Here is a 21,597-nt window from a genome sequence, read left to right as displayed (position 1 = left end):
GTGCAGACATGGCTACAGATTAGTAATTGATTCACCTTAAATTATCTAACATCCAAATTCAGTTCGCTCCAAAATTCAGCTTGGATAGTGTTGCTATTTGGCAGATGCACGTGCGAGTTCAACGGCCAACGAGACCCTTAGAATTCTCTGCCGAAACTAGGATTGGCCGGCAGGCCGCCAGTGCTCCAATCACAGGAAACATTGTATGTTACGAGTCCCGCCTACTTCCCCAAAACCCCCACAATACGTCCAGCCATAGGATTGGACATCAGGCGAGCCGGAACTACTAAGCTTTCTTACGACATTACTTCTTAGTGTAATGAAACTTGTTCCAGCCATGTGCGTTGCTAGCGAATGAAAAATTAACATCTTTGGCATTTTCTTTTGTTATCAGCAACTTATAGTACGTTCCCTAGCGTGCTTATATATGCGCACATTCATTGATGCTCGGCCATTATTTAGAAACGGATACGTTTGTTTTGATGACTAATACGTGTTTATTTTGTGAATTTCATAGGCAATGGCTAAAAACAAATCCAAAGGGCAGAAACCAAAGAACGTATTTCACGTGGCAAACAGCAAAACTCTGAAAGCAAAAAACAAAGCAAAACCTGTTACGACCAATCTTAAAAAGGTGAGTATCATTAAATATTTACCATCTACGGAGTGTGCGCTGTGTATCCAGTGATTTTTGTTTAGTCAACAAAGAATGCTTTTTTGATGCTGTGCTTGCCTACATCAGACCCTGAAATATTCAAATAGCAACATTATATTCTTGTGTTTGTTATTTTTGCATAGGATACATTAGATTCCTTTGATGTGTACACGTCTTTGAGCAAGTGCAATATCGTATTATGAGCAACAGAATACAATCAACTGTTTAACAAAAACATGTATTTTGTTTTTTTCTATGGACTATTATATTGTATGCATTCTGATGAGGACGCTGGAAAATATTTCTCTTTATGTCTGGCTGAGGTCAGTTTCAGATGGTGAAAAGGCCTCCAGTTAGGGCCATAAAGCAGTGATTACCAACTTTTTTACTTCTGTGGACCCCCCACTTTATCATTACTGGAACCCCTACTGAATCATTTTTGGAATCCAGGGACCTCCACCAATGAGTCATTACTGAAAGCTAGGGACCTAATCTCTTAAGATCATATAAAGCATTTGCGGCCCCTCTGAGAATGCTTTCCGGACCCACAGGGGTCCCCGGATCACAGGTTGGGAACCACTGCCATACGCACACAAGTATAAACTACAGTAGGAAACATTGTGTCAGCCCTATTTAGTCACTGGCTTTTAGTTTCAACTCACTTTAGGCATTGGCTTCCTGGCTTGTCTGTCCTGTGCTGGTTTGAGCACATAGCAGTTCGTGGATGTGTATTTTTTCTGCTACAGTTCCATCTTGAATTGGTGATGTGGTTGTTGGAATGGAAAGGTCCTTGGCATGGTAAGAGATGTGTGCTCCTGCCCTGAGTGCCCAATTGTACTGTTGCCTGGATCCCTAATGCTTATTTTTTTTTGCCATTGGCAAGCATGGATCATGCATGTGTGCCATGACATAGGCCTGTCTCATGGATTGTGGTTTTTTTGTACTTGGAGGGGCACCCAAAGCGTCACCCTCATAAAAGTGGAAGGTTACCGCCTTCACCAGGACATAAGCAGCACGAGCGCGGTGGTGGCAGCATATCATGTAGTGGACAGGACCTTTTTACTTTGCGCCAGTGGAGTGAGGCCTACAGGGTTCACTCATCTTTTGAAAGTTCCCCTGCTGTGTGATTTGCTCACTCTTGGCCTACATCAGGTAGATGAGTGCTGCACAGCCTAAAAGTAGTGACTCTGAGTTGGTTGTACGTCTGCCTGAGAATGGTACAGTACGAGAATGGAGCAGTACTGTGGAGAGTATGTGTGATTAGTACATGTACTGGATGTATGTATGCTTGAGTAGAATACAGTACATGAGAAATGTAATGCTTTGCAGTGCATGCACAGGGAAAGCATCTGCTGTTGTGTATGTTTGCTTGCGTAGAGTACAATACATGAAGGGTAAAGTGTTGTGTAGCCCACACATGGTGAGTGTGTGTCTGGCAGTGTGTGTGTTTGTAAAGAGAACACCCTGGTTAAATATAGAACGGCTTCACTGCTAAACAGTACACACAGATTGAATGTGTGTGCTGAGTGTACATGTAAGGGTACAATGCCTGGAGTTACAGTGCTAGACAGAAAGTGTGCTGTGAATGTACACTGAGCTTATAAGCGTGCCTGCCATGGTACATTACATGGAGGACCATGGGTCCCATTTTGGGAAGCCTAGGCCTGACTGGTGAAGACACGAGGAGAGGAATCCTCCAGTCAGATTTGTGCATTGCTGCATTCCTGTGAGTTTTGTGGGTACTCACTGGAGGGAGAGGAAGAGACTCCCTTTACCCTTTAAAAGACTGCTCTGGGATTCAATGATAGGTCACAAGGAAAGGGCCTGGACACCTCTCAGGAAGGGAAATGGGGCTGATAAGAGAATCATAAAGCATAGTGTGTGGGGTTCTGGGACTAATCTTGTAATGCACGTATCACGGTGGCTGACATTGAGGTGTGAACTCTAGTCACTCCCATGATTGTGTTGTGGTAAATTGGCTTAGGAGTCGTGCTTGTTGTGACAGACATCTTTCATGAGAAAAGGAGAAATGTCCACTTTAAAAGAAGCAGATACCCAACATAACATTTTAAAGACTAAGCTTAAGTCCCATTTGATGTCAGGAAAAGGACTAGAAGAAAGGGAGGCTGAGACTTCAAAAATTCGTCGTCTGCCAAGCAGCCAGACTGACTGTTTGAAAAGGGGAAGTTCTGCTAAACCTCTGCCTGAGACCATAACTGGGAGCAAATGCCTGCTAGTCTTCCTGCTGGATGAAAGGACATTACCCATGGAACCCAAGATCACCTGCCTGCTTGCCAACACTAGTGTGTCCTGGAGGAAGAGGTGAGCGTTGTAAGGAGCGAGGTCCAGTAGGGAGCCTTACCAAGAGGACTATCCAAGGGAGGTGTGAGGGGAGCGGCTGCATGCCAATTGGGTCAGTGTCCTTCTGCAGAGAGTGCCCAGCATCCCTGGTTTGCCAGGAGAGGGTCGCCGTAATCACAGCTGTGTAAAGTGTGCCATGCAGGAAGCACCAGGCCTGCATTGACCATGTATGCCAGTTTTCGACTTGTGTCCCTCCTATTGAGGGCGATCACACCGAAGAGTCTGCGCTCAATAGTGAGCAACGTGGCTACCCTGTATGCCAGAACAGACTGCCGGTATCAGTGTGGCCAAGGAATTAAATTGTGGCGTGAATGAGATGATTACTGCTGTGACTGCCAGGTCTACCCCGTCCACTGCACCTGACTGTTTCCTTATGGATCACAGGGTGCCGTTGAGGATGTCTCACCCTCCTGGGAGATCCAGAGATTCTCCCCCACCCCCCATTCCCTTTGTTCGGGGAAGAGTGACTTACAATGAGTGGGCCAAGCAGGAACAGCTTTGAGAGCTGGCAGCTTTTCTCTGAGGTGCTTCTGCGCTTTTCTCTCAAACAGGATCTTAACTCAGGAACACCCATGGAGACAGCACTCTCTGCACACTTTCATGCCGATGAAGTGGGGCATGGATCAAGCAGAGATTGATTCATCTTAACCAGTGTCCATATGCTGCTGATGTTGTGATTGAGTTACTATTTCTTCTTGTCTCTCCGTGTTACTACTTCTCCCTCCCACAAGCCCGGTCTCCGTGTAACTACTTCTCCCTCCCGACGCCCCTTCTTCGTGTTGCTTCTTCATGCCTCCTACCCGCCCCTTCTCCGTGTTGCTTCTTCTCCCTCCCACCCGCCCCTTCTCCGTGTTGCTTCTTCTCCCTCCCACCCGCCCCTTCTCCGTGTTGCTTCTTCTCCCTCCCACCCGCCCCTTCTCCGTGTTGCTTCTTCTCCCTCCCACGCACCCCCCCTTCTCCGTGTTGCTTCTTTTCCCTCCCACCCACCCACCCCTTCTCCGTGTTGCTTCTTTTCCTTCCCACCAACCCCTTCTCCGTGTTGCTTCTTTTCCCTCCCACCCACCCCTTCTCCGTGTTGCTTCTTTTCCCTCCCACCCACCCCTTCTCCGTGTTGCTTCTTTTCCCTCCCACCCACCCCTTCTCCGTGTTGCTTCTTTTCCCTCCCACCCACCCCTTCTCCGTGTTGCTTCTTTTCCCTCCCACCCACCCCTTCTCCGTGTTGCTTCTTTTCCCTCCCACCCACCCCTTCTCCGTGTTGCTTCTTTTCCCTCCCACCCACCCCTTCTCCGTGTTGCTTCTTTTCCCTCCCACCCGCCCCTTCTCCGTGTTGCTTCTTTTCCCTCCCACCCGCCCCTTCTCCGTGTTGCTTCTTTTCCCTCCCACCCGCCCCTTCTCCGTGTTGCTTCTTTTCCTTCCCACCCGCCCCTTCTCCGTGTTGCTTCTTTTCCCTCCCAGCCACCCCTTCTCCGTGTTGCTTCTTCCCCTCCCAGCCACCCCTTCTCCGTGTTGCTTCTTCCCCTCCCAGCCACCCCTTCTCCGTGTTGCTTCTTCTGCCACCCCTTCTCCATTTTGCTTCTTCTCCCTCCCATACGCCACTTCTGTGTTGCGTCTTGTGCCTCCCACCCGCCCCTTCTTTGTGTTGCTTCTTCCCCCCACCCGTCCCTTCCCTGTTGCTTCTTCTCCCTCCCACCCGCCCTTTCTCAGTTTTGCTTCTTCTCCCTGCCACCTCTTCTTGTTTCTGCTCCCTCCCACCTGTCCCTTCTCTGTCTTTCTTTCTCTACCCCACCACTCCTTCTCTGTGTTGCTTCTTCTACCTCACGCCCCTTCTGTGCGTTGCTTCTTAATCTCACCCGCCCATTCTCCGTGTTGCTTCTTCATTCCCTCCCATTCGCCCCTTCTCCGTGTTGCTTCTTCATTGCCTCCCACCCGCCCTTCTCTGTGTTGCTTCTTCATTCCCTCCCACCCGCCCTTCTCCGTGTTGCTTCTTCATTCCATCCCACCCGCCCCTTCTCCGTGTTGCTTCTTCATTCCCTCCCACCCGCCCCTTCTCCGTGTTGCTTCTTCATTCCCTCCCACCCGCCCCTTCTCCGTGTTGCTTCTTCATTCCCTCCCACCCGCCCCTTCTCTGTGTTGCGTCTTCTCCCTCCCACCCGCTCCTTCTTTGTGTTGCTTCTTCTCCCTCCTACCCGCCCATTCTCCGTGTTGCTGCTTCTCCCTCCCACCCGCCCCTTCTCCGTGTTGCTTCATCTCCCTCCCACCCGCTACTTCTCTGTTGCTTCATCTCCCTCCCATCCCTTCTCAGTTTTGCTGCTTCTCCCTCCCCCTTCTCCGTGTTGCTTCTTCTCCCTCTCCACCCAGCACCACACAGTGCCACTCCATGTCATGCCACTCCAACTCCCACAATTCCACTTCACGCCATACACTCCCACTCCTCTCCAGTCCACGCCCCACTGTGCCACTCCTCTCTAATCCACGCCATACAACGCCACTCAATACCACTCCACACAATGTCACTCCACGCCGCAAAATACCACTCTCTGCTGTAAAGTGCCTGATGCCACACATTGCCACTCCACACCAAGCCAATCCATGCCACATAATGGTACTCCACAGTACACACCAGAGAATGCCACTCCAATTCTTGCCACAAAATGCAACTTCAATTCACCTAAGGCCACTCCACAGTGCACCTCTACTCTATTCAGTGTCACATGTCACTCCCCTCCAATACGCACCACATAATGGCATGCAACACAATGTCACTCCACTCCAAAGCACGCCACAAAATGCAGCTCCATTGCACCTAATGCCATTCCACACTACACAGTGCCACGCCACTCTATACAATGCCACACAGTGCTACTCCTCTCCAATCCATGCCACATAATGGCATGCAACACAACACCGTGTCACTCCACACCACACTCAGTACCACTCCACACAGTGCCACACAGTGCCACTCCATTCCATACCACACAATGCCACTCCACTGCTTACAACACAATGCCACTCCACTTCATGCAGTGAGACTCCACTCGGCACAGTACCACTCTACTCCACACAATGTCACTCCATGCCACTGCACTCCTCTTTACAGAGTGCCACTGCACTCAGTTCACTCCATGCCACACAATACCACTCCAAGCCACACAGTGCTACAACACTCCACACAGTGCTACTCCACTCCGCTCCTATCCATGCCACACTGCTACTCCACTTAATGCCACTCCATACCCCGCCAGGTAGTGCCACTACATTCCATTCCACAGCACAGAATGCCAGTCCACGCCACAGTGCCACACAATGCCACTGCGCTCTACTTCATGCTACACAGTGCCTACGAATCTCACTCTGGGTCCTGCTGTCATACGAATGTATACACCTTTTTGACGACCTTGAGTGCCTTTCGCTCAGCTGTCTTGGGTAATTGCTGCTCCCTCACTTTCTTCACAGTAATTAACAATATCTTACTTCACTGTCCCTCGGACGGTCGTATTCTGTAGTGCTGTCAATCACAGCCTCCAAGTAGGACTGCAAACTAGCCCACAATATTGCACGCAATTGTGGGCAGTGGTCCGGCAGTGTTCTACACAAGTATTCAGCATTTAGGACAATGTTTATTAAGTGCTGTGTGAACATGAATTTATCTCGTCTTGTGTGTGGGAAGTATATTGTCTAATAAATCTAGATTTAGTTCTTTTGTGGTTGGCTGGTGGGCCAAAGATTATGTATGTCACAGTTTGACGTCCAGCACCTTCTCTCATTTGCTTGTTTCATGTTAAATATGTTGGATAGAGGTGGATAAAACCTGTTTCATTATCCACCACATAGTTGTAATCCTCAATCCATGTTGTCGAAAAGATCGATCAACAACAGAAGCCTTTTATTTTTCCTGTAACTACTACAAACCGACTTTCATGGTCCACTTGTACCCTTTCACCTATAAATGGCATAACAATACAAATCAGTGGCCTCCTTACGTAATCTGAGTAGCTGATTCCAAACACCAGTCAATGCCCTTTTTGTTTTCAGGAGGTCGGAGCATTCATTCTTAGTCATGTGGTTTTCCTGCAGAAATGCAGATGGCACCTCTGCATTTAAGAAATGATGGGATTTGTGTTGCTTGGCTCAGTTAGCCATTCCCTTCACATTCCACATTAACCTGTACTGCATGCTGGCCTTCACTGTGTTTTTACATCTACCCTCGTCCCAACAGCAGCACTTGCTATATCAATTGAGGAGGAATCAAAGCTCATCTGACTACCTTCTCTGTCTCAGCCCTACATAAAACCCTTCAGATCTGTGTTGTCATTGCAAACCCTCATAAATCAATAGAAACATCATTGTGAACATTTTAGCCACTCCTCAGTGCAGAATAAGACATTTCAACATAACTAACAATAATATACTGTAATCTCCCTCTAATAGACCTCATGCCTCAGGCTACTGGGGATGGACAAGGTCAGTGAAAGAAAAAGAATTAAGAATCCTTGTGTAAAAGGAAAAAAACGCTATTGATTGGAACACCAGCACATCTACAAGGAAGGGAGTGGGACATCCCCGCGGCCCACACGTTCCATCATGAGACATGACCTTGCAAGTCGTTATGATGGAAAGGATGTTAGTGACTGGATAATCGGGGTATGAAAGGTGTTCAGCTGCACAATTTTGACTTCTTATCACTGCTCCTCAGTGTCTCAGTGCTCACCAGTCACATAATACTATGGGCAGTCATGGGTGCTACTTTTGTCCCCATCCAGATGGAGGCTACTAGCCCCTCCATCTCTTCACAGACATTGATTTACCATTTGACGGAGTCGCTGGCCAGTGTGGAGTTTCGGGTTTCGTTTAGTGTTTATCCTGCTTCTGTTCTTTAAGCAACTTGGGGGCCTGTAATTTTTTTGGTTCTTATTCCTCAATCGTGCCCTGCACTGAAGTCTTGCCGGGTGAGGCAGTCTCTCCTGACCATCAGTAAATGGTGTCTCTGGCCAGTCCCAAAGAACTGCCTCATCCTTAAAGAAGTGAGAGATGCTATTCTGCACCACCTTATGTTTCTCTGGAAATAACCTGTATTTTAGCTGCATTTCTGTAAAAGGTCACCTGCTGCACTGCCGCAGTGTAGCTTAGCAAGGTAAGAACTTGAGCAGTGTCTACTCTAATAGGGTCATTGTGTTGGACATTTTGCAGAATGATGTCCCTGCACGATATTTCAGTAGTTTGTTGATAATTGTTTGAGCAGTGCTCCAGGGGCGGCAAGGGCACCAAGGCTCTTTCACCTAAGAAAAACTATGCCAGACGACCAGATGTTGTGGCTCCACTGAACCACTTAGGCATTCCAGTAGATACAAGCTCTTCGGTTCTCTCCAGAATCTCTGTTTATGCGCACATTTCTCCATCTGGCTGTCCCTTGTGCACCCTGTATACGGTGCTCAGGTAGTTGAGCCATTCCCTCATGTCCAAACTGCATCCAAAGTTCACTAACTTTGGGCCCTACTGCTGAAAATTTGCTTCAGCTTCTGACTCCCAGTCTGCCATTTGTGTCTGGTCAGCATCAACAAACTAGACATCTGACACATGTTGTCTATCTTTTTTATATTATTGTCTTGGTTGGCTAGTAAACCTCAATCCAGTGTCTATGATGTTTCCTTGGTCCCGGTTCCTCAGTCATTTACTCAGTTTACTCTTTACTAAGCAGCATCAGTACAGATCTGTTCAGTTTAGGTTTCTCCTTTATCATTCTTCAGTTGCTGGGTATTTAGGCACATAGAGGTACCTTTTATCCTCAGTTTCTGTTGACATATGTATAAAAAAGCCACCAATGACACTGGTTTCACTGCATCCAGTTGTTGACACAGTTCAGAGCTAGTCACCCAGTGGTCCATCAAACTCTGTCAGTAGTGGGCCTATACATCAGGCATTTCAGTGTGAGGTTCCTATAACTTTCCTTGAAGGTGGGAAATAGCTGTAGGGAATCTATGTGGTGAGGTACTAGTGCACCTTTATCAGTATGACAGTGAATTATCCTATGTGATATGCACACCCAGTAGTGCTCATCTCCCCACTTTCCATATTTCATTGTTCACTCGATTCCACAGTCAGTTGTCCTGCATCTTGTGGTTAGACCTAGGTGGTGAGTGGCGTGGGGGCAGAGGAGCACTCTCTGATGTTAGGCCCCTACCATTATCTCCAAGAAAGGCTTTGTCCACTGTCATCTGACTGATCCGTTACACAATGATTTCTAAGCAGTTAGTGATCCAGTCGTCATGCGTAGTTTATTAATATAGGCCGTTCCCAAGGTCACTTCAGTCAGTCTGCCTTTTTTCTGCACTGCCTTTCTGGTCAACCACCATTGGCGCAAATGACAATTTTCTGTGTGTTAATCCCCAGATCTTTGCCTTCACGCCCCCATTTTTGCTGAATCTATTTTTGTTAGTATTAGGACGCTACAAACCTTACTCCTGCTAACCATTGATAAAGTGCTTCTGCTCCCTCTTCCAAACATGGTAACATTGGTATACAGCTAATTGGCACATTTAATTTACCTAGAAGTCCCTAGTAGCTGGTACTACATTTACCAAGGGCCTGCAAATTAAAATGTTACCAGTGGGCCACCCACTAAAGTAGCCCGGTAAAACAGGTCTCGGTTTTACAGCTTTTAGTGCAGTTTTAAAACTGCCATTTCTACTCGAAAAAAAAAAAATACGTTGCTATGGCTAATCATTCCTTTTTAATGCTTATAAGTCATCCCAAAGGTAGGCACTAAAGGCATAGGCAGAGTGCATGGTATTTGCGAAGTAGGACTTGTATATTTCAAGTTTTTTATGTCCGTGCAGTGAAGTAGGACTTGTATATTTCAAGTTTTTCATGTCCACACAGTGAAGAAACCCTGAACTCATTTTTCATTGTAGCAAGGCTAGCCTCCCATAGACTAACACTGGGCTACTTTCTTACATTTAATAAGTGATAACTTCAGTCTGGCAACAGCTAGAGAAATTCTTATTCCATTCATTTGCATAGTTAAAAATGCTCTTTAAAAGTAAAGTCTGATTTTAAATTACTATTCCTCAAATACCACTTTTGGAATGTTTTCATTTTCTACTTAAGCCAAATGGTCCTTTCTGTCAGTGTCCTGGGTGACATGACCATTAAGACTCTTCAGTGGTGTGATCTGTATTCCTTCCAGATAGGGGATAAAGGTACAGTGGGACTGAGGAGGGGTTCTCTTCTCCTGAGCAGGAGAGCCTGGAAGTTGTACGTAGGCTTTCCTGTGCTTCAAAGGGTAGCCTAGAGGCTGTACCCAGCCCCTTCCTAACTTCTAGAGGAGGTTGGAGGAACGAAAATTAGGTCTGAAGGGAAAGAAAATGTTGCTGGCTCATGAAGTGAGTCAGAAGGATCAGGGCTTGAGCGCCAAGAGGCTCACAGAGTCCAGTGAAGATGGTGGCAGTGAAACTGGAGTACCTAAGGAAGGTAATAAGGTCCACATACCCAAAGACCAGGTGCCTATCTGTGTTGTGGGGGATGACGTTGATAAATGATTTGCAGCATATGAGGTAACCCTGATTATGCACAGAGTCCCAGAGGAGGATTGGGGACTAATCTGTGGAAGCGCATGCCAATTTTTGGGAGGGAAATCCTGGTGGCCCTTGAGGTAGCCAACAACCAGTCGAACCACTATCCAGTGGCTCTAAACCACAAAGTCCATGGCAGCCCGTCAGGGGATTCAAAAGCACCTGGGGTCTGGAAAAATGGCCTGGCTACCTGCCAATAAAAGGATGAGCAGGGGGAGTGGAAAACTTTCCTCATAGAGTCCCACAGTCAGGGAGGAGGATGATGATCTTGAGGATGACTCTAGAAGCTACACAGGAGTCATTGCTGCCCTGTGTTAGCTGGGTGGCAAACTGAAGGCGGGCCGTCCTGAGCAGAGTTCTGAAAAGTGTAGAGGGAGTGCTGTACTCTTTTTGGCCTTTGGCGGCAGGACCAGACATCTGGCAATACCTCTGGTGATCACCTTATCTGTTGGGGAATAGTCTCCTGTATAGCAAGCCTAAGGTCGATGATCCTGGAGCAACCCATGTGTTGGTGTTCCCCCACTACTACAGGGCCTTCCTACTGGAACAGGCTGATGATATTCCCTGGGCAGGACACCCGGAGCGACTAAAACGTTTGACCGGCTGGTTACCCACTTTTATTGAGTCATCCCGGAAGAGGATGCACTCTGATGCTTCTGTAACTCTTGTCTGACCTGCCAGACACCGGGAAGTTGGGGCAAAGCAAAAGGTCCCCTAAACTTCCATTCCCTGTAGTGGGAACACACTTTGTGAGGCTGGGCATAGACATTCTTGGGCCTCTGGAACCCCAACCCTGCTGAGAACGTTGGGTTCATCCTAGTTTTTGTGGACCATGCCACCCGGTGCCCCAAGGCCTTACACCGGAGGATGATGACTGCACATGTTGTGGCCAGGGCACTGATGGGCATATGTAACCATGTGACTTTTCCTAAGGAGGGTGTGTCTGACAGGGGTACCAGCTTTGTGTCTGCCTACATGAAGTCCTTGCAGGAAGAATGGGGAGTGACCTACAAGTTCTCGACACCATACCATCCCTGGACAAATGGGCTTGTTGAAAGGTTCAACAAGACTCTGAAAGGCGTGATCATGGCCCTGCCAGAACTCATGAAGCGTAAGTGGGGCATCCCCTTGCCATACCTTCTCTTACATATAGGGAGGTACCTCAGAAAGAATTGGCGTTCAGCCCATTTGAACTGCTTAGCTACCCTGTGCATAGACCTCCCTTTCCTGTAAAAGAGGGTTGGGAGCAAGCTCACAAGAAATCCGCACAGGATGTAGTGAGCTACATTTTTGCCCTCTGGTCTCAGATAAAGCACTTTTGGAAAGAGGACACTGAGAACCTGGAGGCCAGTGAGGAATAAATGAAACACTGATATGACCAGAAGGCCACTCTGGTGGAGTAACTGCCTAGCCAAAAGGTGTGGGTGATGAAGCCTGTGGAGCCCCGGACCCTTAAAAAAAAACAACTGTGGACTTGGCTCTGTGAAGTGAAGGAGCAAAAAGGGAAGTAACATACCTGCTGTACCTTTAAGACATGTACGATTCTCTTAAGGGTCCTGCATGTGAGCTGCCTCAATCTCCATTTTGAGAGGTCCGAAGTCATGGTGCTCATGAATGCAGATGATGGTGAGGAGGAGAGCCAGACCTCCTGACTTCCAAGGAGCAAGGTGGGTCAGTGGAAGGAGTTCTCTCCCCTACCGTGACCGCAACACATGGACTATTGCCAATTGTTAGAGCAGTTAGTCTCGCTCTTGTCACTGACCCCAGGGCTCACTAATTGGTACACACACAAAGTAAACACTAGGCATATCATTCCTGTCAAAAACACAATGTTCGATGGCATCTGTCGCTGTAGATACGCATGTTCTGCAATAGCTCGCCATCTGGTGTTGGGCCGGAGTGTTACAAGTTGTTTTTCTTCGAAGAAGTCTTTCGAGTCACGGGACCGAGTGACTCCTCCTTTTGTCTCCATTGCGCATGGGCGTCGACTCCATCTTCGATTGTTTTTTTTCCGCCATCGGGTTCGGACGTGTTCCTGTCGCTCCGAGTTTCGGAACGGTAAAAATAGTTAATTTCGGAAGATTTTCGTCGGTATTGTTGCGTTCGGGATCGGCGTACTTAGATTCAACACCGCATCGAAGATCGAAGAGTTCCGGTGCCCTTCTGGGTAGTTTTTTCGATCCTCCGTCGGGGCCTGGTCGGCCCGACCGCGTGCTGAGGAACGCCGATGGAACGGACCCCGTTCCGTTTCTGCCCCAAATGCCACAATAAATACCCCTACACAGACCAACAATTGGTCTGCAACCTGTGCCTGTCACCTGAGCACAGCGAAGACACCTGCGAGGCCTGTCGTGCGTTCCGGTCCCGAAAAACACTCCGAGACCGTCGAGCCAGAAGACTTCAAATGGCGTCCGCACCGACAGCCCAACGGGAGTTCAAGGAACAGGAAGAAGAAGGTACCTTCTCGATCCAAGACTCAGACTCCGAAGGATTCGACGACACACAAACCGTGAGTAAGACGTCGAAAACCACACAAAGAAACATTTACAAGGCCCAGGGGACGCCACTGCCACCAGGCCATGGCTCCACCCATAAATTCGGTGACCGACCGTCGGCACCGAAAAAGGGCCAAACAGTGCCGAGATCGTCCGACTCCGGTCGAGACACCGGCACGCAGCCTTCTCGGGACCGAGAAAGTGCTGGAGACAAGCCTCGACACCGAGATGCCGGTGTGGACACGGCTCGACGCCGAGACAGCGGCACCGAAACAGATCGACGCCGAGAGGTTTCGGCCCCGAAAAGGAAAAAAGTCACCTCGGAGCCGAAAAAACACGCAGACAAAGTTTCGACGCCGAAACAAACTGCAAGCGACCCAGCTTCAGGCTCTTATACAGAAGAGCACTCGCTAACCTCCCAAATGCAAAAGCATAGGTTTGAGGAAGAGCTACAAGCAACTGATGTGGACCATACGCAAAAGCGTATCTTCATTCAGCAGGGGACAGGAAAAATAAGCACCCTTCCCCCCATTAGGAGAAAGAGAAGGTTGGAGTTCCAGACGGAACAAGCACCACAACCAAAAGTGGTTAAAAGAATTACACCACCACCCTCTCCTCCGCCCGTGATTAACGTTTCACCAGCACAAACTCCATCTCACTCCCCAGCTCACACCACCATGAGCCAGGGTGACCAAGATCAGGACGCATGGGACCTATACGACGCCCCAGTGTCAGATAACAGCCCGGAGGCCTACCCTACAAAGCCATCTCCACCAGAAGACAGCACCGCGTACTCTCAGGTGGTGGCTAGAGCAGCACAATTTCATAACGTAAGCCTCCACTCAGAACAGGTCGAGGATGATTTCTTGTTCAACACACTCTCCTCCACCCACAGCTCCTACCAAAGCCTGCCTATGCTCCCTGGTATGCTCCGGCACGCAAAAGACATATTTAAGGAGCCGGTCAAAAGTAGGGCAATCACACCAAGGGTGGAAAAGAAGTATAAGCCGCCTCCTACGGACCCGGTTTTCATCACTACACAGCTGCCACCAGACTCTGTTGTTGTAGGAGCAGCTAGGAAAAGGGCCAACTCTCACACATCTGGAGATGCACCACCCCCAGATAAAGAAAGCCGCAAGTTCGATGCAGCTGGTAAAAGAGTCGCAGCACAAGCTGCAAACCAGTGGCGCATCGCGAACTCCCAGGCACTACTTGCGCGCTATGACAGAGCCCACTGGGACGAGATGCAACATCTCATTGAACATCTGCCCAAGGACTTCCAAAATAGGGCGAAACAAGTGGTTGAGGAGGGACAGACCATCTCCAACAACCAGATACGTTCCTCCATGGACGCTGCAGATACAGCTGCACGGACAATTAATACATCTGTAACTATCAGACGGCATGCATGGCTCCGAACGTCTGGATTTAAACCAGAGATTCAACAAGCAGTTCTCAATATGCCTTTTAATGAAAAAGAACTGTTCGGTCCAGAAGTGGACACAGCGATTGAGAAACTCAAAAAAGATACGGACACTGCCAAAGCCATGGGCGCACTCTACTCCCCGCAGAGCAGAGGGAATTACAGCACATTCCGTAAAACGCCCTTTCGAGGGGGGTTTCGGGGTCAAAGCACACAAGCCAGCACCTCACAAGCAACACCGTCCACTTACCAGGGACAGTATAGAGGAGGTTTTCGGGGACAATATAGAGGAGGGCAATTCCCTAGAAATAGAGGGAGATTTCAAAGCCCCAAAACCCCTACTACTAAACAATGACTCACATGTCACTCACCCCCTCCACACAACACCAGTGGGGGGAAGAATAGGTCATTATTACAAAGCATGGGAGGAAATCACTACAGACACTTGGGTTCTAGCAATTATCCAACATGGTTATTGCATAGAATTTCTACAATTCCCTCCAAACATACCACCAAAAGCACAAAATTTAACAACACACCATTCCAATCTCCTGGAGATAGAAGTGCAGGCACTATTGCAAAAGAATGCAATCGAATTAGTGCCAAACACACAAATAAACACAGGAGTTTACTCACTGTACTTTCTGATACCAAAGAAGGACAAAACACTGAGACCAATCCTAGACCTCAGAGTAGTGAACACTTTCATCAAATCAGACCACTTCCACATGGTCACACTACAAGAAGTATTGCCATTGCTAAAACTACACGACTACATGGCAACTTTAGACCTCAAGGATGCTTATTTCCATATACCAATACACCCATCGCACAGGAAATACCTAAGGTTTGTATTCAAAGGAATACATTACCAATTCAAGGTACTGCCTTTCGGATTAACAACCGCACCAAGAGTCTTTACCAAATGTCTAGCGGTAGTCGCTGCACACATAAGAAGGCAGCAAATACATGTGTTCCCATATTTGGACGACTGGCTAATCAAGGCCCACTCGTTCATACAGTGCTCAAATCACACAAATCAGATCATACAAACCCTCTTCAAACTCGGGTTCACCGTCAATTTCACAAAATCCAAAATTCTGCCACGCAAGGTACAACAATACCTGGGAGCCATAATAGACACATCAAAGGGAGTAGCCACTCCAAGTCCACAAAGAATTCAAAATTTCAACACCATCATACAACGCATGTATCCAACACAAAAGATACAGGCAAAGATGGTATTACAACTCCTAGGCATGATGTCATCATGCATAGCCATTGTCCCAAACGCAAGACTGCACATGAGGCCCTTACAACAATGCCTAGCATCGCAGTGGTCTCAAGCACAGGGTCACCTTCTAGATCTGGTGTTAATAGACCGCCAAACTTACCTCTCGCTTCTGTGGTGGAACAACATAAATTTAAACAAGGGGCGGCCTTTCCAAGACCCAGTGCCACAATACGTAATAACAACAGATGCTTCCATGACAGGGTGGGGAGCACACCTCGATCAACACAGCATACAAGGACAATGGAACGTACATCAAACAAAACTGCATATCAATCACCTAGAACTTCTAGCAGTTTTTCAAGCACTAAAAGCTTTCCAACCAATAATAGTTCACAAATACATTCTCGTCAAAACAGACAACATGACAACAATGTATTATCTAAACAAGCAGGGAGGGACGCACTCCACGCAGTTAAGCCTGCTAGCACAAAAAATTTGGCATTGGGCAATTCACAACCAAATTCGCCTAATTGCACAGTTTATACCAGGGATACAAAATCAACTCGCAGACAATCTCTCTCGAGATCACCAACAGGTCCACGAATGGGAAATTCACCCCCAAATTCTGAACACTTATTTCAAACTCTGGGGAACACCTCAGATAGACTTGTTTGCGACAAGGGAGAACGCAAAATGCCAAAACTTCGCATCCAGGTACCCACACAAACAATCCCAAGGCAATGCCCTATGGATGAACTGGTCAGGGATATTTGCTTACGCTTTTCCTCCTCTCCCTCTCCTTCCTTACCTGGTAAACCAACTCAGTCAAAGCAAACTCAAACTCATATTGATAGCACCAACTTGGGCAAGGCAACCCTGGTACACAACGCTGCTAGACCTCTCAGTGGTACCCTGCACCAAATTGCCCAACAGGCCAGATCTGTTGACACAGCACAACCAAAAGATCAGACACCCAGATCCAGCATCGCTGAATCTAGCAATCTGGCTCCTGAAATCCTAGAATTCGGGCACTTACAACTTACCCAAGAATGTATGGAAGTCATAAAACAAGCAAGAAGGCCATCCACCAGGCACTGCTATGCAAGTAAATGGAAGAGGTTTGTTTGCTACTGCCATATTAATCAAATACAACCATTACACACAACTCCAGAACATGTAGTGGGTTACTTGCTTCACTTACAAAAATCTAACCTAGCTTTCTCTTCCATTAAGATTCACCTTGCAGCAATATCTGCATACCTGCAGACTACCTATTCAACTTCCCTATATAGAATACCAGTCATTAAAGCATTCATGGAGGGCCTTAGGAGAATTATACCACCAAGAACACTACCTGTTCCTTCATGGAACCTAAATGTTGTCCTAACTAGACTTATGGGTCCACCTTTTGAACCCATGCACTCCTGCGACATACAGTTCCTAACCTGGAAGGTGGCATTTCTCATCGCCATTACTTCCCTGAGAAGAGTAAGCGAGATTCAGGCGTTTACTATACAGGAACCTTTTATACAACTACACAAAAATAAAGTCGTCCTAAGGACCAATCCTAAATTTTTGCCAAAGGTTATTTCACCGTTCCATCTAAATCAAACAGTGGAACTTCCAGTGTTCTTTCCACAGCCAGATACCGTAGCTGAAAGGGCACTACATACATTAGATGTCAAAAGAGCATTAATGTATTACATTGACAGAACAAAGAACATCAGAAAGACTAAACAACTCTTTATTGCATTTCAAAAACCTCATGCAGGAAACCCAATTTCAAAACAAGGTATAGCCAGATGGATAGTTAAATGCATCCAAATCTGCTACCTTAAAGCTAAACGACAGCTGCCCATTACACCAAGGGCACACTCAACCAGAAAGAAAGGTGCTACCATGGCCTTTCTAGGAAACATCCCAATGCAAGAAATATGTAAGGCAGCCACATGGTCTACGCCTCACACATTCACCAAGCACTACTGTGTAGACGTGTTATCCGCACAACAAGCGACAGTAGGTCAAGCTGTATTAAGGACATTATTTCAGACTACTTCCACTCCTACAGGCTGATCCACCGCTTTTGGGGAAATAACTGCTTACTAGTCTATTGCAGAACATGCGTATCTACAGCGACAGATGCCATCGAACTGAAAATGTCACTTACCCAGTGTACATCTGTTCGTGGCATCAGTCGCAGTAGATTCGCATGTGCCCACCCGCCTCCCCGGGAGCCTGTAGCAGTTTGGAAGTTACCTTCAATTATCTATATATGTATCATCTCAACCTTAAATAGGTGCATACTTAGTCACTCCATTGCATGGGCACTATTACTACAATTCAACTCCTACCTCACCCTCTGCGGGGAAAAACAATCGAAGATGGAGTCGACGCCCATGCGCAATGGAGACAAAAGGAGGAGTCACTCGGTCCCGTGACTCGAAAGACTTCTTCGAAGAAAAACAACTTGTAACACTCCGGCCCAACACCAGATGGCGAGCTATTGCAGAACATGCGAATCTACTGCGACTGATGCCACGAACAGATGTACACTGGGTAAGTGACATTTTCATTACAGGCTGCCTGCCAAGATAAGAGCCAGCATTGAGGATGTGGAGTTCAAGATGCTGGAGTCGGGGGGAATTTAGCCCTCCTGTATTCCCTGGTGCAGTGTAGGGGTTCTGGTACCCAAGGCTACCACAGCGGGCACTATTCCAGAACTGAGGTTCTGCGTTGATTACAGGGGCCTCATTTTTTTAATAAAACTTTTTATTGAAATTTTCATGGAGCAATGAACAAGGACCTCATCTCAGTCACAAAGACTGATGCTAATTGAGTCCCTAGTGCTTGAGAGCTCACTTATCTGTTGGGACCTGCCAAGTTCCTAAGTACCTTTGATTTGACATCAGAGTACTGGCAGAATGCATTAACCGAGGGACCCAGCAGAGGTTGGCATTATCCACACCAGAGGGCCACTTTCAATTTAAATTGATGTCTTTTGGATTAAAGAATGCTCCTGCCACTTTCTAGCAGTTGGTCAACCAGGTCCTGGCAACTTTGGAGGACTATGGTACTGCCTACCTAGACAACGTAGCCGTCTTCTGCTACAGCTCAAATGGCCACATGCAGCACCTGCCAGCAGTGCTTCAGGCCCTGCAAAAAGCAGGCCTGAATATCAAGGTCAGTAAGTGCCAGCTAGGGCAAAGATCATTTGTTTATTTGGGACACCAAATCTGTGGTTGCAAAGTGCAGCTCATCCAGCTCCAAATACAGACCATCATGGCTTAGGAGCCACCCAACAACCAGACTAAGATGACAGCCTTCTTCTTAGGCTCACTGGATATCACACAAGATTTGTTAAGTGGTATGGCCCCATTGTTGCCCCCTTAAAGGAGCTGACTTTCAAGAAGCAGCCCTAGGATATGATTTGGGGGGGGCTGTTATTCCATTGGTTCCGTCCCACCACGTTTTCCGCGCGGTGCTTGAGGATTCATACTCTGTTGGACTGTTCCGCCATCTGGCGAGTCTGTGTTTTGGGCAATAACTCCCCCACCAAATTTTCCACTTCCTTAACATGATCCACCAACATGCGGTGCTCAGCTGGTAGCATGCCCAAGCCCACAGACACCATGCTCATGTCCTGTTGGAGAGCGTCTTGATGACCGCTATGGCTGCCAAGTTTTGTCCAGGTGGAGATAGATAGAGTCTGCTGGAGGTTTAGGATTCTCGGAATCCAGGGATGGGGGCCGGAAGGGCTCCCCTGAGCTATGCTGCACCCCCGTTGCTTGGTCCTTGGTTTCCCCATCAGAACTGCTCGTACAGGCCTTCCTGTAGTGATCAGGGCTACCGATTTCAGTTGTGCCCAGGACTGACATAGTTGTGTAGATAAGTGGAAAGCAGTGCCACAGGAGAAGGAACAAATTTGTGTCTCAAAGGCTTTCATCAGCGCATGTATGCTCAGTTGAGAGGCCTCTTCTCCAGAAGTTCAAGCAGAGACATGATCTAGGTTCTACAGGTGGTACGCTGGCTCTGCTGAGCAAAGATAACACATAGACGACTCCCCTAAAGGATGGGCGGCTCCGGTGCTCCGTGTCTAGTGAGGGACCCTGTGGTCAAGGTTTCCCATTGAGCCCACCACCCTCTATTCCCTGTTCCTCAAGGTAGGGAGGAAGTTTTCTTTAGGGCTGGAGGGCATTCCCATAGGGGAGGACTAAACATCTAAGCTCAGCTGGTGTCCGAAGGCTGTGCCAGTATGGGCCCCTATTTATTCCTCCACCCCTCAGTGCTGAGTCAGGGAGGTGAGAAGGCATAAGGGGGTATCGGAGGGGCAGGGAGGGCTGGCCAGAGTGCCGCAGGTCTTGTGGTCAAGTCTATGTTGGTGACTCAGTTTATTCGACCCTGTTCTGGGGTCACTTCCTTATGCTCCGTTGGGGATATTCTGTGGTGTTGGCACTGCTGCCGGCCCTGCCTCTCACTGTTACTGTAGGCGGGGCCCAATCTTGTGAGCAGCAACCCCCCCCCCAATGGGCAGGTTCCCCAGTCCTCTCTGGTCTTGTGGGGGAGCTGATCAGTCCGCAGCCACAGAGCAGGTGCTGCATCATATGCCGGGACCCCCAGTATGAGACAGAGATGTTCAAGCCTGTTGCATGCAGTGTCCGGATGGTGTCCGCCTTGCGCTGGTGTGCTGCCCGCAGAGAGAGAGGGAGGGCTCCACCAAAGGCCAAGATAGTTCCTCCAACACACGTCCGGGCACCGCGCCCTGCTCATGCAGGCAATGCGTTTGGGGGGGTAGGGGGATGGGGGATTTCAGCAATAGGCCCCCCAGCCAGTCTCTCGTAGTCCGGAACTAGCGTTGCACTGCAATGCAGATGGCCAGCGCCGCTTCAAAGTACTTACATCCAGCACCCAAGTGGTCTCCTAGGCGGTGCTCTCAGCATCAGAGGGGGGCGAGGCACAAGCAGGCAGCTCTCTGGCGGTCCCCCGGTGCGGCCTCGGCCTCCGGTCCCTGGACCCAAAGCTCCTCGCCATTAGTCCAACAGTTCCTCACCTGGGCTGCCTCACGTATCTCCCCGCCGTGGCCTCCAGGTGTCCCCCAGGTGTCAGGGCGAGTGTCCATCCCCTTGTCGCACTCTAGGATTGTGCTGTTTCTCACAGAGCGGGTCAGCTGTTTTGCCACGTTGAAAGGCCTCAGGACCTGGGTGCCATCTTGAGTGCTGATATCAGTTGCACCTCGTTGTCAGGGGATCGCCACCTTCTCTCAAAAAAGGGGGACTCTCTGTAGCTCAAAACTTGGCTCCAGGAGGACGGCCATCAACTTAGAGGCTATGCTGTGGCTTGCCGTAGGCCTAGGCAATAGATGGCACACGATATGGAATGGGCTGGTGCGGAGCAACAGGCTCAGCCGTCCGCCATCTTTGGCTCGCTAACCACACCCCCTTCAACTCATTACTACAAAAAACAATTATATGACACTTAAACAACTCTGATCACTAGCAACGTCTTAGTCATAACTCTCTTGCTGACATAGAAAAAGATCTTTTGGATTTATCCACTATGGCAGACAAGGATGTGCCAACTTTGCAACATTGGCACCAAGATTAGGAGCACTAGGATAGGATGGTTGTCCAACAGCTAGTTCTAGTGTCCATCTAGGTAGAGATGCAGCCAGAACTTGTGGAGCTTGCTGGACCCTTCTACTCCCAAATGTCTCTGGAACCAACAGGATAATAATAGCTTTGTTAGTCCGGTAGTAATCCACTCTCTGATGACATTTTAACTTAATTGGGGGAATTAGTGCTATCACCAGGCTAGAGTAAGAATTGCTATGATGAGCTGAATAGTCTTATAGGGTATATGATTTG

The 21,597-nt window shown here is 48.3% G+C and overlaps 1 protein-coding gene across 2 annotated transcripts in view; it reads left to right on the top strand.

The window, feature by feature from the left end:
* Positions 1 to 21,597, top strand: part of RBIS (ribosomal biogenesis factor) — a 548,657-nt gene that overhangs the window by 500,286 nt on the left and 26,774 nt on the right. The window contains exons 1-2 of one of the 2 annotated variants that reach the window (XM_069220429.1): positions 248 to 403; positions 518 to 634. In XM_069220429.1, coding sequence (XP_069076530.1) covers positions 521 to 634 — 114 coding nt within the window. In that variant the 5' untranslated portion in view covers positions 248 to 403; positions 518 to 520. Of the gene's footprint in view, positions 1 to 247; positions 404 to 517; positions 635 to 21,597 lie in introns of those variants that run through there. The other variant, XM_069220430.1, reaches the window with a different exon arrangement.

The sequence above is a fragment of the Pleurodeles waltl genome, chromosome 2_2 (assembly GCF_031143425.1).
Source record: "Pleurodeles waltl isolate 20211129_DDA chromosome 2_2, aPleWal1.hap1.20221129, whole genome shotgun sequence".
NCBI lineage: Eukaryota > Metazoa > Chordata > Amphibia > Caudata > Salamandridae > Pleurodeles > Pleurodeles waltl.
Note: the sequence above shows the minus strand (reverse complement) of the source record. Positions and strands in the feature narration are given on the sequence as shown.